The 14,153-nt window shown below is 33.6% G+C and overlaps 2 protein-coding genes across 2 annotated transcripts; both read left to right on the top strand.

The window, feature by feature from the left end:
* The first annotated feature begins 2,342 nt into the window (after window positions 1–2,342).
* Window positions 2,343–4,123, top strand: LOC145105643 (uncharacterized). The gene is made up of 8 exons (XM_079042729.1): window positions 2,343–2,368; window positions 2,444–2,547; window positions 2,653–2,737; window positions 2,819–2,957; window positions 3,077–3,234; window positions 3,348–3,468; window positions 3,557–3,784; window positions 3,935–4,123. The coding sequence occupies exons 1-8, from the start codon at window positions 2,343–2,345 to the stop codon at window positions 4,121–4,123; spliced, it is 1,050 nt and encodes a 349-aa protein (XP_078898855.1).
* Window positions 4,124–12,483: 8,360 nt separating this feature from the next.
* LOC145108024 (acid phosphatase 1-like) lies at window positions 12,484–13,633 on the top strand. The gene is made up of 3 exons (XM_079045007.1): window positions 12,484–12,958; window positions 13,027–13,236; window positions 13,336–13,633. The coding sequence occupies exons 1-3, from the start codon at window positions 12,522–12,524 to the stop codon at window positions 13,505–13,507; spliced, it is 819 nt and encodes a 272-aa protein (XP_078901133.1). The 5' UTR covers window positions 12,484–12,521; the 3' UTR covers window positions 13,508–13,633.
* Window positions 13,634–14,153: the final 520 nt, after the last annotated feature.

A 14,153-nucleotide genomic window follows, 5' to 3' on the forward strand; every position in this document is an offset into this window, starting at 1 on the left:
ATCTGTAGCAGCAATACTAAGAGCTTTCATTATAAAAAGTGAAGCTACACGTGTCATGGTTGCAGCTCCTTTAATCGCCTTTGTAACTACCCACATCCTTTATTTAAACTGCTACCAATTTGACTTCTCAGGTGATAATGCTCGAGCGGTTGTATCCTTTATGTTCTTAATTGCTTGTTAATTCATTATGATGATAATTTTATTGCTAATATCTTATTCAGATCATGGTTATAGTTCTGGTACCTTTTTCAGTTTTGAAGATGATCCTTAGGTACAACAACTGCTCATTTGATAATCTCAGATAATTATAGTGATTCATTTTACAAATGTGTAAGTTTGCCCTTTTTGCTTTTTGACTACGTTTACACCCTTTAAATATGATATTATGTATTTATGTTATATTCAAAGTATTAATAACATGTGATGTCTTTGACTAATTAACATTAAATGGGATTGGTTTGTAGATATGTGGGCAGTTGGTGCAATACTTGCTGAACTTTTCACTTTATGCCCGATGTTTCCAGGGGAAAGGTTGCTTTTTATATGAACTTTTCACTTTTTTTTAAGAAACCTTTTATTATATGTACACAATGTTTTTTTTTTCACATAACAAAAGATGAAGTTATTAAAGACGATGAGAGATATTTGGTTTTATGATTGTACAGTGAAATAGATCAGTTGTACAAGATATGATGTGTTCTTGGCACACCTGATTGGACCCTTTTTCCGGATGCAAGGAATGTTGCTTGGTTAATGGATATCAGTTATTCAATGGTTAGTCTGATTTTAATATTTTTGTAATTGCGGATAAGGAGGAGGGTATTTATGTCTTTTCCCTTTGTAGATTATGTCTGCAAATCTTGTTGACCTTATCCCAAATGCAAGCTCGGAAGCTATTAATTTGATCAAGGTAAGTATAATTTTAAGGTTTTTTTTGTGATGTAAAAATTATGCTCGTGGGACCCACTAAGGAGGCCGACAACAGAGCAGTGCTTACAACATCCGTTTTTCTATGTAATGCTTTTTTGTTCATATTATTCGTAAAAATCTTTATTCTTTTCAAGACCATTATATTTTACCATTATATTTGATATGGTGTATTGATATATTTTCGATATCATACCATATTTATTAAAATATTATATATTTATTATATTTTTTTCTTATTCTACAAGCTTTTTAAATTTACAGTTTTTTATATGGTAATTATTATCTTAAATTAGGTATGATTTTATCTATTTTTGTACTTATATTTGACATGGTATATTGATATTATTTTGGATATCATACCATACATAAAACATATTCTAAGTATGGAAATGATATTACATTCCAAAATCTTTATGTCATATCAGCATTAACCAAATTTATATTTCCCTATAAATATAGTGTCAACGATTTTTTATTCCAAATCAAAATTCTCTCTAACTAATTATCTCCTTTCATTGCAGCTAATAGTATTCCATGGCAGCTAACAATGCAGATCAGGTCGTCTTTGATAAGGTTGCTGAAATCAATGCATCCAAAGAGTCTTGGAACATACGTGTTAAAGTCGTCATGCTTTGGAAGCCGACTTATAAAAACAATCATAATATGGTCACAAGCCTAGACATGATTTTAATTAACCAGGAGGTACTGTTTTTACACACTTTATTTTTTAGATTGTCAAATTCTTATGTCAATTTTAAATTCGATTTCTGTTATGCTTTTTTCTTTCCTGGCAGAAAAATATGGATGTTTATCGATTTCAGTTCTTCTCTTTTATTTCTATGTTATTAAATTTGTTGATACTTTATCTTTAAATTTTATTTCTATTTTATTAAATTTTAATTAACAGTATTATATTTTTGTATTTTTAATACTTTTTTTTTACACTTTTTTATCTTTCATTGTCACCTACAGGGAAGTAGAATACAAGCAACAATAAAAAAAATCTTATTCCTGTATTTGAATCCCTATTCGATGAAGGAGCTGTCCGGGAGATCAATAACTTCGCTATGGCTAGCAATGAAGGTGAATACATGCTTGTTCCTCATAAACATAAAATCAATTTCTACAAAACCACAAAAGTTCGTGTATCTACTGATTTTGTTGATACAGTAGATTCTTATCATTTTATCTCTTTCCCAGATTTGCTAGCCAGGAACTTTGACACTCGTGTTGCATTTGGTATGTTGTTATGTTATTAGTTTAACTTATTTCTATACTTCAATTTTTAATGTAATACACATTTGGATTATTATTACTAATTTATTACATTTTGTCACATAGATTTTCTTGGTGAAGTTGTGTCAACTGATCCCATGCGAGTCATTGTTGAGTATGGAAAAGAGAAAAGGTTAATGAATCTGGTTGCTCAGGATTTAAGGTACACATTCGTATTATTATTACACATTCCCCCGTTTATATTTATCTTTCATTAATAACAACCATGCATTTTTAGTGGTACGAAAATTGCAGTCGCTTTGTGGAACAGTTTTGCACTAAAGCTGAATACTTACATTTCACAACATGCTAATGACACTGCTCCTGTTATTATCCTGCTACGTTTGGCCAAACTCAAAATTTGGGGTGGTAAGGATTTTTTTCAACAAATTATCATTTCAACTTCAAAGTAATTACTGACAATATTATTTTACTTTTTATTTGCAGGTCAACCTCAAGTTGGTAATTGTTTGTTTGGGTCTAGATTGCATATAAATGATGATATGCCTCAGATTTTAGAGTTCAAATCAAAGTATATTATTTACCATAGTTAACACATTTATATGGTAAATCATTACTTTTGTTGAATAACCTCGCTTTTTTGTATATGTAGTCTTAATGCTTTGGATACGAATGTTGAGTCTTCTAGACGTACATCCCAGCTCAACTCAGATACTGTTGTCGCTAATCCAGAGGATTACTACCTCCGTTTTCAAATAAAAAACATTGATGAGATTCCTGATTTTAATGAGGTTTACTTAACATTTTTATATAACAGTTTCCGCATTCTATTATTGTTTTGATTTTCTATGTACAATTCATATGAAATAATATTGTAATATGATTCCTTTCAATCCTATATATGAAACAGGAAGTTGGTTTAACCATCATCGCTACTATCATTGGTTTTGATATGGATGATGGTTGGTATTCATTTTATTGTCGTGATTGTTCTAAAAAGTTACTAAAAATGATGATGATGTTGATGTTGGCCCTTTTCACTGTGATGGTTGTGGATTTGTCTCGGATGTAGTTGGAAAGTAAGTCATTATTATCTCTTTGACTATGCATGTATTTTACTTTTTTCATATATTTATTTGTGTATGTCAAGCTAAATATACGTATTATGTTATAACTTTTAGGATTAGGATAGTAGTTCGTGTGCAAGATGAAAGTGGGTCTTCTTTGTTCGTATTGTTTGAGCGTCATGTAAAAGATCTTATTCATCGTGGAAACCAATGGTTGATGGAAAAACTAGCTAAGGTTTGATAAAATATCTCCATTATTTACATTATTGACATATATGATTTTTCTTCTTTAACTTTTCCAACCATTTTATAATGTAAATTAGGATCAAGGGCGACAACAGATACCTGATGAGTTCAAAATCCTTCTAAATAAGAAGTTTGTCTTCAAAGTTCAGATATCCATGTTCAATCTGCAGAACAACTATCGTGCTTACACTGTGCATAAGTTGACTGATGATGAAAGGGTTCTTGCTGAGGTTTTTAAACGGTCACCAAATCATGAACACCATAATATAAATGATAATGGTACTCCTATTAACAAGCCAAATAAGGTTGGTAACTGTCTCATATATTTCCAAACTCAAACCCTATGCGCTCTCTTCAATATATTTTTCTTTCATTTTTCATGAATTTGTGCAAATATGTTATGTTTTGTTTTATATTTTACTTGATCGATTTTTATTATTTTATGTTTTCTACAGGAAAATACTAATTATGTGCATGATGACAATCTTGATGTTGTTGACCTTGAAGCTGTAACACCATCATCCAGTATGGGGAAGCGCCCTATTGAGATTGATGCCAACACCGACTGTTTGGAGTGGTCTTCTTCAAAAACTGGTGTTGTACGGGATACCTTGAAGATCCCAAAGTTGGAAAAGTTGGACTAATATGAAGCTGCCCAGCAAAATTTTACATATCATCTTCAATATGTTTAGAGACATTTTCTTTTTAATCTTTTGTGTGTCGCACTTTTAATTGTCTGTTTATGGATCTTTTGGTAGTTTTTAAAATTTTATTGGGTTGTTATTTGGTGTGAACACGATGATAGAATTGAAAGTTATGACAATTTCAAGTTATTGAACTGTTTTGATTTAATGCATATTTTGTTTCTTTTTCTTTCGTTCATCATTTGATTTTATAAATTTATTATATATATATATATATATATATATATATATATATATATATATATATATATATATATATATATATATATAAACGAAAATTAATAATTTTTTTATATATGCTAATTCACCTATTTTTATTTGTCTAAATGGAATTTAAATTTTATTTGCATAAATATACATCCTTTACATATGGTAACAGAATAAAATCATAGTGTAAGTATTCAAAATGTATTTTTCTATATTTTATTTATTCCTACCATAATTATATGCATGCTTTACTTTTTACCTAATTTAAACCCTTCTAATATTCAGTTCCCTAATTAAAAGAGTTAGAATATATATATATATATATATATATATATATATATATATATATATATATATATATATATATACACACACACACAAAAAAATTTATATTTTTATTATATATGATATTTCACCTACTTTTATTTGTCAATGTCAAATTTAAATTTTATTTGCATAAATATACATCGTTTGCATATGGTAACAGAATAAAATCATGGAATATGCATTCAAAATCTATTTTTCTATACTGCATTTATTCCCTCCATAATTATATGAAGACTTTATTTTTTACCTAATTTAAACCCAACTAATATTTCATTACTTTATTTAATTATATGCAAAATTTATTTTTTACCTAATTTAAACCCTTCAAATATCCAGTTCGTTATTTAAATTGTTAGAAATCATCATCATCACTATATATATAGAGATATAACCAAGAATGTAAAACTTATCAAACATATTGAAATGAGTGACATTTCAAATGCTTCGGGAAAGAAAAAACCTACAAGGTTTGTTACTAATGTTTCACCCAGCAAAACATCCCCAACAACACCACTGCCTGACATCACAAATGGTAAGATTCATATTTAAGCATTCTGTTTATATTTGAAGTGCTTAAATGTTTATAATGTTCAATTTGTATAACTCATTTCTCTTTACATTTCATTTTGAGTTTTTGATATACATACCATTGTTCCTTAGTGAATACATCATCTTCATCCAACGCTCTAAAAACATCATCACATTCAACATTACAAACAATATCCCACAAAGGTACATTTTCTTATATGTTATGCATCTTTCTTATTACACTTTCGTTTTTATATTTGCTTATCTATTGTACTATTAATAATTTTTAATATTTCTCCCCCGTTTATGATACGAATCTTCATTTCAGAAAATAATTTTTTCATACCACCAAATTGTCGAGTTACTCGAAACCTTTCCGAATTACCTAAGGCAACCCCGTCTCATAACATCATACAACCGAATGTTCAATCCACATTTATTTCCTCAAGATCACCACTTTCACAGCTAACCAATCAAGGTAAAGTATTCTTAATTTCTTTTATATTATATTTACATCCACTTCTTAAATCATATAACGTCAATTTTAACTTCCCAATATATAAACTTTTAACATTTAATTTTTAATACATATATGTCTATAATATCTAATTTCTATAACTACTTTTTTCCTTTAATATCTTATTTAATTTAATGTTTTATATATACTTTTCCTCTTTAGTTCATTCACCCTCTTTAGTTCATTCACCCTTTTCCTCCTTTAATATCTTATTTAAGTAGATGTTAGTAACTACAATGAAGGTGCACATGAATGGTGGGATTATAGAAACAGTACCCTATATTTCTTTAAAGGAAATACGATTGAGTATGTGGTTCCGGCACATCCTTCTCAACAAGTTTTTTCAATCCGTTCTGATTTTGATAAAGTGACTATGCCAAGTAGATATTAGTGATTATATATATTTTAATTTGCATTCGAACATAGTTGTTTTTTTTTGTAATGAACTATTCAAATATTTTATATTACTCTATGATTTATTAGTTTTTTTTATTTATTATTTTAATTGTTATGAGGTTAAAATAGCTATTGTAATGTATGATAATGAAATTAAAATAGCTATGGTAATATACTTTTAATTGTCATGCTTCATATGATGTAATATATGTTTACAATTCTATGTTTTTTATACGCTCCCCGCGTTTAACGCGGGTTATAATCTAGTTTAAATACTAAAATTCCTTAAAAATGTTTTTTCATTTCGCTTGCCAAATCCCATCAACATTATGGTATTTTGGGGAACTTATTAAGTTTTGTGCTTACGGTTTTATGTTTATGGTTTTAGGTACTTCCGGTACGAAATGGAAGGGTCCGCTGTGACTACACAACATCCCCCAGAGTTTTCCGCATTGGCAATTTATGATCTTTACCCTGATATTTAAATAATATATTCACTTTGATCGGTTTTGGAACAACTCATTTGTATGGTTTATTATTTTAAAAATAAAAATTTTACCATGAATTTTTGGGACATTACAGACGTGGTGGTCCGTTGAGTTGACTTTGACCGGTTTGACTTTTGGTTAAACTTTGGTAGATTTAAGTATTTAGCTAAGAGATACTCTTGGTTTGAATTTAGGTGGCTTGTGTTAGTTGTTTATGTTATTGAGATTTTGTTCTTTAGTTCAGGTGAGTCTTCTCGTTGTATTACCTATATCATAGTGTGTGTATGCTAGACCAGTTAGGTCTTATTTGTTGATTGTTGTTATATGTGTATATGAGTTGTTGATAAATCCAGGATTGTTGATAGTCTGCAAGGTTGTTGATAACTCACAAGGTTGTTGTGAGCCTATTGGACTACTTATAGTCCTCATCACTAGGTTGTTGATAACCCCAAGGTTGCTGATAGCTCATAGTTGTTTATTTATGTTGTGTTGTATGTGGTATTTTGGGGAACTCACTAAGCTTTGTGTTTACAGTTGTGGATTAAATGTTTTTCATGTATTTATCGGATTGTGAAGGCAGGACCGTACACACACATCAACAGTTTTATGGTTCGAGATTCCTCATTGTTTTCCTTATAACTCTGATTTCGAATTATGGTTTATGAACAAATGGTTTGACTTGAATGTAGCCTTATAAAAATGGGTGTTTATTCCATTTTAAAAATGAAATTTTATTCTGGATTTTGGGATGTTACAAATTCGTTTTTTATTTCATTGATATTTGATGTCCAACGTCCGTTGATCGACAAGCTTGTTATTATTTTCCTCATGTTCCTACTATTGACAAATCCATGGAAGAATTTTGTGTTTTCGTCCCCATCTATGGTCCATTTGATTCTGCCTTTTTGTTTCAAGTCTAATGCTATCATTCTTTCAAGTTCAAGTATCCTCTGTATTCCATTACTTCTATTCGATAATTCATTATTAGACAGTACTTGGTGTTCTGCAGCATTCTTAAGTGTTGCAACTCTGTCTTCAGTTCAAGTATCTCTTGCTTTTCTTTTTGACGATTCGCTCTCCGCCACTGCTTTATTGCCTCTTTCACATAACTAAGTTTAACAACTAGGTATTTTTCGGCAGTGCCATATCCCACGAAATTCCCCCGGTCTTCAATAATCATTTGGTCAATCCCATTAATTAATAACCATGAATTGAAGAACTTGAATGAAGTTGGGCCAAAATCTGAAGCCTCTTGTTTAAGTGTAATTGGATAGTGATCAAATAGTTCATGGAGATGGCCATCGCAATTACGCCCAGGAATGCAAACATTAAATTAGAACAAACTAGAAACCTATCTAGTTTGCTTAATTTGGCATCAACATGTGTCATGTACGTATATCTCTCACCATCCATGTTAAACTCCTGTAAACCAGCCTCATGTATGAATCAATTGAAGGCAGGTGCACTAGAAGGACAGAAATGTGAGTTGTAACTTTCTTCCTTTCAGTCTCACAACATTTAAATCACCCATTTAAGTAGCTATTAATCAACGGAATGTGGCCCGCAAAGACAATGTATGATTGAACTTGTTAATCAAAAAAATTATATAACTCAACTAAAGTTATGCACAATATTGTTAATCATGGTCAAGATGGTGACACCTACAAATGGGATTGATCTAAAGGAAGTGACTTGCCGAAATAATAACTTTCTTCGCTTTGATTCAAACCATCCATATGGCCTAACAGACTGTCCTTGTAAATCTCCTGCAGTCAAATTTACTCCAAACAATGAAGAGACTCATCCCGAAGACAAAGCTTACAACTTCTTCAATCTCAAAAAACTCAAAAATCTTAGCATTAATTGTGTCATTGAAAAGATTTTCCTAAAAACTTCGGGGACAACCTCTGACAACACAAAGTCCAGATAAAACTTCCGAATGGTGCAAACTGCAAACCATAACGACCAAAAATGTAATTTACTCTAGAGTTTATTCTAAACTAGGTGTAAGACTCGTGTAATACACGGGGTTTTTTTTAAAAAAAATATTAATATATTTTGTTAAGCTGTAACATCCTGTTTAAAATAGGATAATTAATGATGAACCCGGAACCCCGAGAAATAATTTTAATATTATTATTTTATATTATTATAGCCCAAAATCAAATAATAATTAGAAAGGTGTTGGTTTCGGGAAGCCAAATATCAAGATTTGAATCTCCAGGGGTTAAAATGTAATTTTGAGACTTAATTTGTGAGGTTTTCACAAGCCAAGGGGTGTTTGGTATTATTTGGACTTGATTCATAAGGGTTTTCAGAAGGAGGGGTTGAAATGGTAAATTATGTATCAGTTTTGAAAGAAATAATGCAAGGAGGGGCCATTCTTATTATTATGGGATAAATCTTATGGAACCGGGTATATAACCCCAACATCACCGGGTATCAAACCCTAAACCTAATGCAATCTCAGCCGCCACTCTCTCTCTACCTTCATCCTTCCGACTGCCTCCCTTGACCTGTCGAAGCCGGAGAACCATCGTAGCCACCACCATGTCAAGGACCACCTCGCTGCCGGACGTCGTGAACGGCCGTGAGGGAAACGCTGAGGCCGGCAAACGACCACCAATGCCCCACTATTGCATCCGCTGCCATCAAATGCCGCTGTTTCCGTGGTGGCTAAAGAAGAAGAAGATCGACGTTGTGGTTGTGGGAGGACTGGTCGCGATTGCGGCTGTTGGATTCATCATTGTTGTCGCCGCCATGTGGCTATTCCTCTGTGAAGCTACTACCAACGTCACCTGCCGCCGTTAGAGCTGTGACTGTTGTCACCGTAAACCACTAGGTGGGTGGTGGTGAATCTGTTTCGGGGTTTGTGTGTGTGTACCTTCGGGAGTGATCCAGTCAAGGTCGGGTACGGGGTTTTGTGGCCGGAAAACGTTTGGAGCCACCATGGCAGCCAACCATGGTGGCTGTCGGCCGGATATTGCTCTTCTGCCCCCACGCCACCACCGGCCACCACAAGGGTGGCTGTGTGTGTGTTATTAGTGTGTGTGTGTATTATTAGTTTGTGGGTGTGTTTTATTTGGATTGAGTTGTAAATTGTAAAAGGTGCCCGGAATAATAAAAGAAAATCCATAACCACCACTGTGAGGTGGTGGCTGCCGCCACCGGCCGCCGTGTCGGGTGGCGGTGTGCTTTGCCTTGTGGTGTTGATTCGTTGGGATGCATGAAACCCTAATGGGCCCAATAAGACCATAATGGGCCCAAGGAAACCCTAATTGACCTAATAAAACCCTAATGGGCCCAATGAGGCCCAAAGTGACCTAAAAGCCCAACCAATTGATTAATGAGCTAGTATTGGGTTGGAAACCCCAATTAGGGTTTGGAAAACCCTAATGGCATAAAACCCTAATTTTGGGAATTTATCGAGACACACACGGGAATTATTTAATAAACTTGAAATATTAAATAATAATCATTGACAAATTAACATAAGTCAATATTAGACTTAATGGATTAAGTCCTTAATGGGTTAAGTAAGAAACACTTAACCCTAATCATCATTTCATGTGGAAACCCTAATTTTGAGATTATGGGCTTGGACTTATCGGGACCCACATTTGGGCCATTGGAATGGAATTGTGTATTAAGCCCAATCACACCATATGACTTATTTAGTAAAGTGAGGGACTTAATGGATTAAGTCCTTAATGGGTTAAGTGAGAAACACTTAACCCTAATTGTCATTTTATGTGAAACCCTAATTTCACTTGGACTTTGTGTTGGGCCTTTCTATCGGGCTTTGGCGATTGGACTATTAATAGGCTTTCCAAGAATAAGCAAATTGACTAAATAATTATATGGGTTTTAGGACAAGGCCCATGTGAGAGTCTTGGGCCCAATTTGGAAAATTGGGCCATAGATGGGCCATAACTGGGCCTTTATGATTATGTGATATTAGGCCATGGGAATACAAATAGTTTGGACTAGAATAATTGAACGGGCCTTAAGGAAAGACCATGTAGAGGTATGGGCCCAATTTGGAAAATTGGGCCATATGTTGGGATTTAGCCCATTGGTTGACTATTGGGCCTTTAGAGTGTGAGTTGGACCTTGGGCTTGGAACCCAGTTATTAATTGGGTGTTGTTTGATGTTGACGGCTTGGAGATCTGTTAACCAGCAGCTGGAGTTTTGTCTGCGGGACTTCAGCAGTGCGCCAGGTGAGTTATCCTCACTATACTCAAGGGTCTAAGGCACCAAGGTCGGCCCTTTGGATGGTTATCTGGTCATGTTATGCTGTTATGATCTGTTAGATCAGTATCCTGGGAGATAGGATGTTATGTGCTATTATGATCTGTTAGATCAGTATCCTGGTAGATAGGATGTTATATGTTGTTATGATCTGTTAGATCGGTATCCTAGAGAGTAGGATAATATTATATGGTATGCGGTATGATCTGTTAGATCGGTATACTGGTAGATAGGATGGTATTATGTGCTATGTGGTATGATCCGTTAGATCAGTTGTTATCTATAGACTGTTATGTGATTATCTGTTATATGTGCACATGTTTGTTTGTCGATTGAGGCTTATCTGCTTTGTGCGAAAGCCAATAGACATGGGCATTCCAACCTGTTGGTTATGGGCCGTGAGTATTCCATCCCGAGGATGATTGGACTCATAGTATGTGGGCATTCCAACCTGTTGGTTGTGGGCTTGGGGTATTCCATCCCGAGGATGATAGGACCCATAGTATGTTGGCATTCCAACCTGTTGGTTGTGGGCCTGGGGTATTCCAACCCGATGGTTGACTGGACTCATAGTATGCTGTTTGTGATTCTATGTGTATTGCTGTGAGTATGGGTATTTTGGGGGAACTCACTAAGATTTGTGCTTACGGTTTCAGTTTATTGTTTCAGGTGCTCCAGATGTCTTGGGAAGGCGAAGGCGTGACCGTACACATCCTCGTGTTTTGGACTTATGGGTTCTGTGATACTCTGATATTGAACTATTTTGAAAACATTTTGTAATAACTAATGACTTTTGGATGTTGAAAAAGTTTTAAATTGACTTGATTTTTATGGATGTTACATAAGCATTACATGTTTAATAATTACAAAATTGAATTTGAAAAGAATATCAATATTAGCCGTGAATGAACCTTGCAATGTTTCTGCAAATTATCGTGAATGCAAAAGAGATTTGCCAAAAATTATGTTTTTCAATTAAGAAGGTTGATTTGAATTTAAATTGAATTTAATACATTAGTTGGCAAATTACGTGAGAATTTATGGAGATATTTAAGTTTCCTTATTTTCTTTATTATATTTTTAGATAAGATTTTTTTTTATAATTTAATAACAAAACCAAAAGAACCACAATTTGACAAGTGGATTTAAATGATATTGAAAATATATATATATATATATATATATATATATATATATATATATATATATATATATATATATATATATATATATATATATATATATATATATATATATATCATGTGGCATATTGAATTAGAGGATGAAATGTGGTAATATTAGGTAGGATATGATTATAAATTATATATTTAAAAAAAAATAACAAGTTAGTATTTTTGGAAAGAAATGAATTCCCACGTGAGAAAACTAAGCATACCTTGAGGGTCGTGATTCATGAATCATAACTTGTATTTTAATATAGGGGTTCGATACAACAAATGATATAAAAATGATATCCATAAGTCTACTGTAAATTTGCAATTAACTATGAGATTCGCTATCCATAATTCCATATCAATTTCTATTGAAAGTAATTGTATTTATTAAACGATAAAACCATAAGCTAGAAATGTTCAAAAACTAGCTTATATAAAGCAAAGCCATATGCTTCAATCCCACCACACAAAGTACAACTTCCTAATGCATACCCCAACACAAACCATGGCTTCCACGTTACTTTTCCTTCTCCTAACCGCCACAACAGCCATTGCATCTTCAAACATCATCCACTTGCTCAAGCCACATTCCGGCTCCGGCGGCCACAAGCATTCCAATCTCAACTGCTTGAGCTGGCGGCTGGCCGTCGAGACAAACAACCTCCAAAAATGGACCCAAGTCCCCCAAGCATGCGAAGACTATGTCGGTCATTACATGCTCGGAAAACAATACCGCCGGGATAGTGACCTTGTCGCCGCCGAAGCCTATGAATATGCCAAAGCCCTCAACCTCACCGGAGACGGAAAGGACGTTTGGGTGTTCGACATTGATGAAACTACGCTCTCTAATCTCCCATATTACGCTCGCGACACCGTTGCTTTCGGGTAAAAACAAAAGTCATTATTTCTTTATCGTTACTGTGTTTTCTGATTGTTGTATGCGTTTTGATCAGGGCAATACCGTTTAACTCGACGGCATTCAACGCTTGGGTGGTGGAAGCAACGGCGCCGGCGATACCTGGGTCTCTTAAACTGTACAAAAAGTTGTTAAAATTAGGGTTGAAGATCGTGTTTCTCACCGGAAGCGAGGACATGTACATGGAAGCCCGTGTGAAAAATTTGAAGGCAGTTGGTTATACTACATGGGAAAAGTTAATCATGAAGTGAGTTGTTTGACATATATTATATAAATCGATTTGTGTTTCGTTATAGTTACATTTGGATTAGATGTGTATATAATCGTCGGAAAATATTGTTTGCAGGGGGGTTGGGGAAGGAAGCGGAGTTGTGTACAAATCGAAGAAAAGGAAAGAGTTGGAGGAGGGTGGATACAGGATTCGTGGGAATATGGGAGATCAATGGAGTGATTTACTTGGAAGCAACGCCGGTGATCGGACGTTTAAAGTTCCCGATCCTATGTACTACATTGGATAGCTGGCTTCGTTGGTTGAGATTAGAATAGATGTTTCAAAGACTCGTTAAAGCAAACTCTATTTGATTTTATAAATTGGTTGTTATTTATGTTAAGTAGTTCAATCAATAAAAGTGTTTTTTTTATCATTTTGTTGAAATTTGGTATATGAGTCAATAGGTAATTTGGATAATTATCAAATTATCAAATATTTAATATATAATTTGACGATGCATTTGTGAATGAGGTGGCCGTAAGGAAACCACCTAATCTTACCTTGGTGGCTAAGGAAGAAACCACGACAAAATAAAAGGAGAGAAAAAACGAGAAAAACTTTGAGATTATTTGATAAACAAAAGTTCTATTGCTGGAAATCTTAACTTAAACATCCTAAACATTAACCTTATTTATACTAATTAATAAAACTAATATCATAATCTAACACAAAAAAACCTTTAAAGGGAAACTTTCCTAAAATACCTTTGGAAGAGATTTTGTCCCCAATTATGAATTAATCCAACATTCTCCCCCTTAATTCATAATCTCACACATCTTCATTCCTAGCAACTTCTTCATCTCGTCTTTTCGAACTCTCTCGATTTTTGACCTTTCTCGGACACCCGACCTCCACCTTGGTCACATGCAAAGTCCTACATACCTTTTTGATTG

Source organism: Lactuca virosa, chromosome 4 (genome assembly GCF_052849685.1).
Source record: "Lactuca virosa cultivar CGN04683 chromosome 4, Lactuca_virosa_CGN04683_v6, whole genome shotgun sequence".
NCBI lineage: Eukaryota > Viridiplantae > Streptophyta > Magnoliopsida > Asterales > Asteraceae > Lactuca > Lactuca virosa.

What these genes read in the sequence shown, in the direction of transcription:
- LOC145105643 (XM_079042729.1), top strand. Translation starts at nt 2,343, where the DNA reads ATGAATCTGGTTGCTCAGGATTTAAG. An exon ending in TCCTGTTATTATCCTGCTAC is followed by an intron (nt 2,548 to 2,652) that starts GTTTGGCCAAAC and finishes TTTTATTTGCAG; the next exon opens with GTCAACCTCAAGTTGGTAAT. An exon ending in CTATTAACAAGCCAAATAAG is followed by an intron (nt 3,785 to 3,934) that starts GTTGGTAACTGT and finishes TGTTTTCTACAG; the next exon opens with GAAAATACTAATTATGTGCA.
- LOC145108024 (XM_079045007.1), top strand. Translation starts at nt 12,522, where the DNA reads ATGCTTCAATCCCACCACACAAAGTACAACTTCCTAATGCATACCCCA. An exon ending in CGCGACACCGTTGCTTTCGG is followed by an intron (nt 12,959 to 13,026) that starts GTAAAAACAAAA and finishes CGTTTTGATCAG; the next exon opens with GGCAATACCGTTTAACTCGA. An exon ending in TGGGAAAAGTTAATCATGAA is followed by an intron (nt 13,237 to 13,335) that starts GTGAGTTGTTTG and finishes TATTGTTTGCAG; the next exon opens with GGGGGTTGGGGAAGGAAGCG.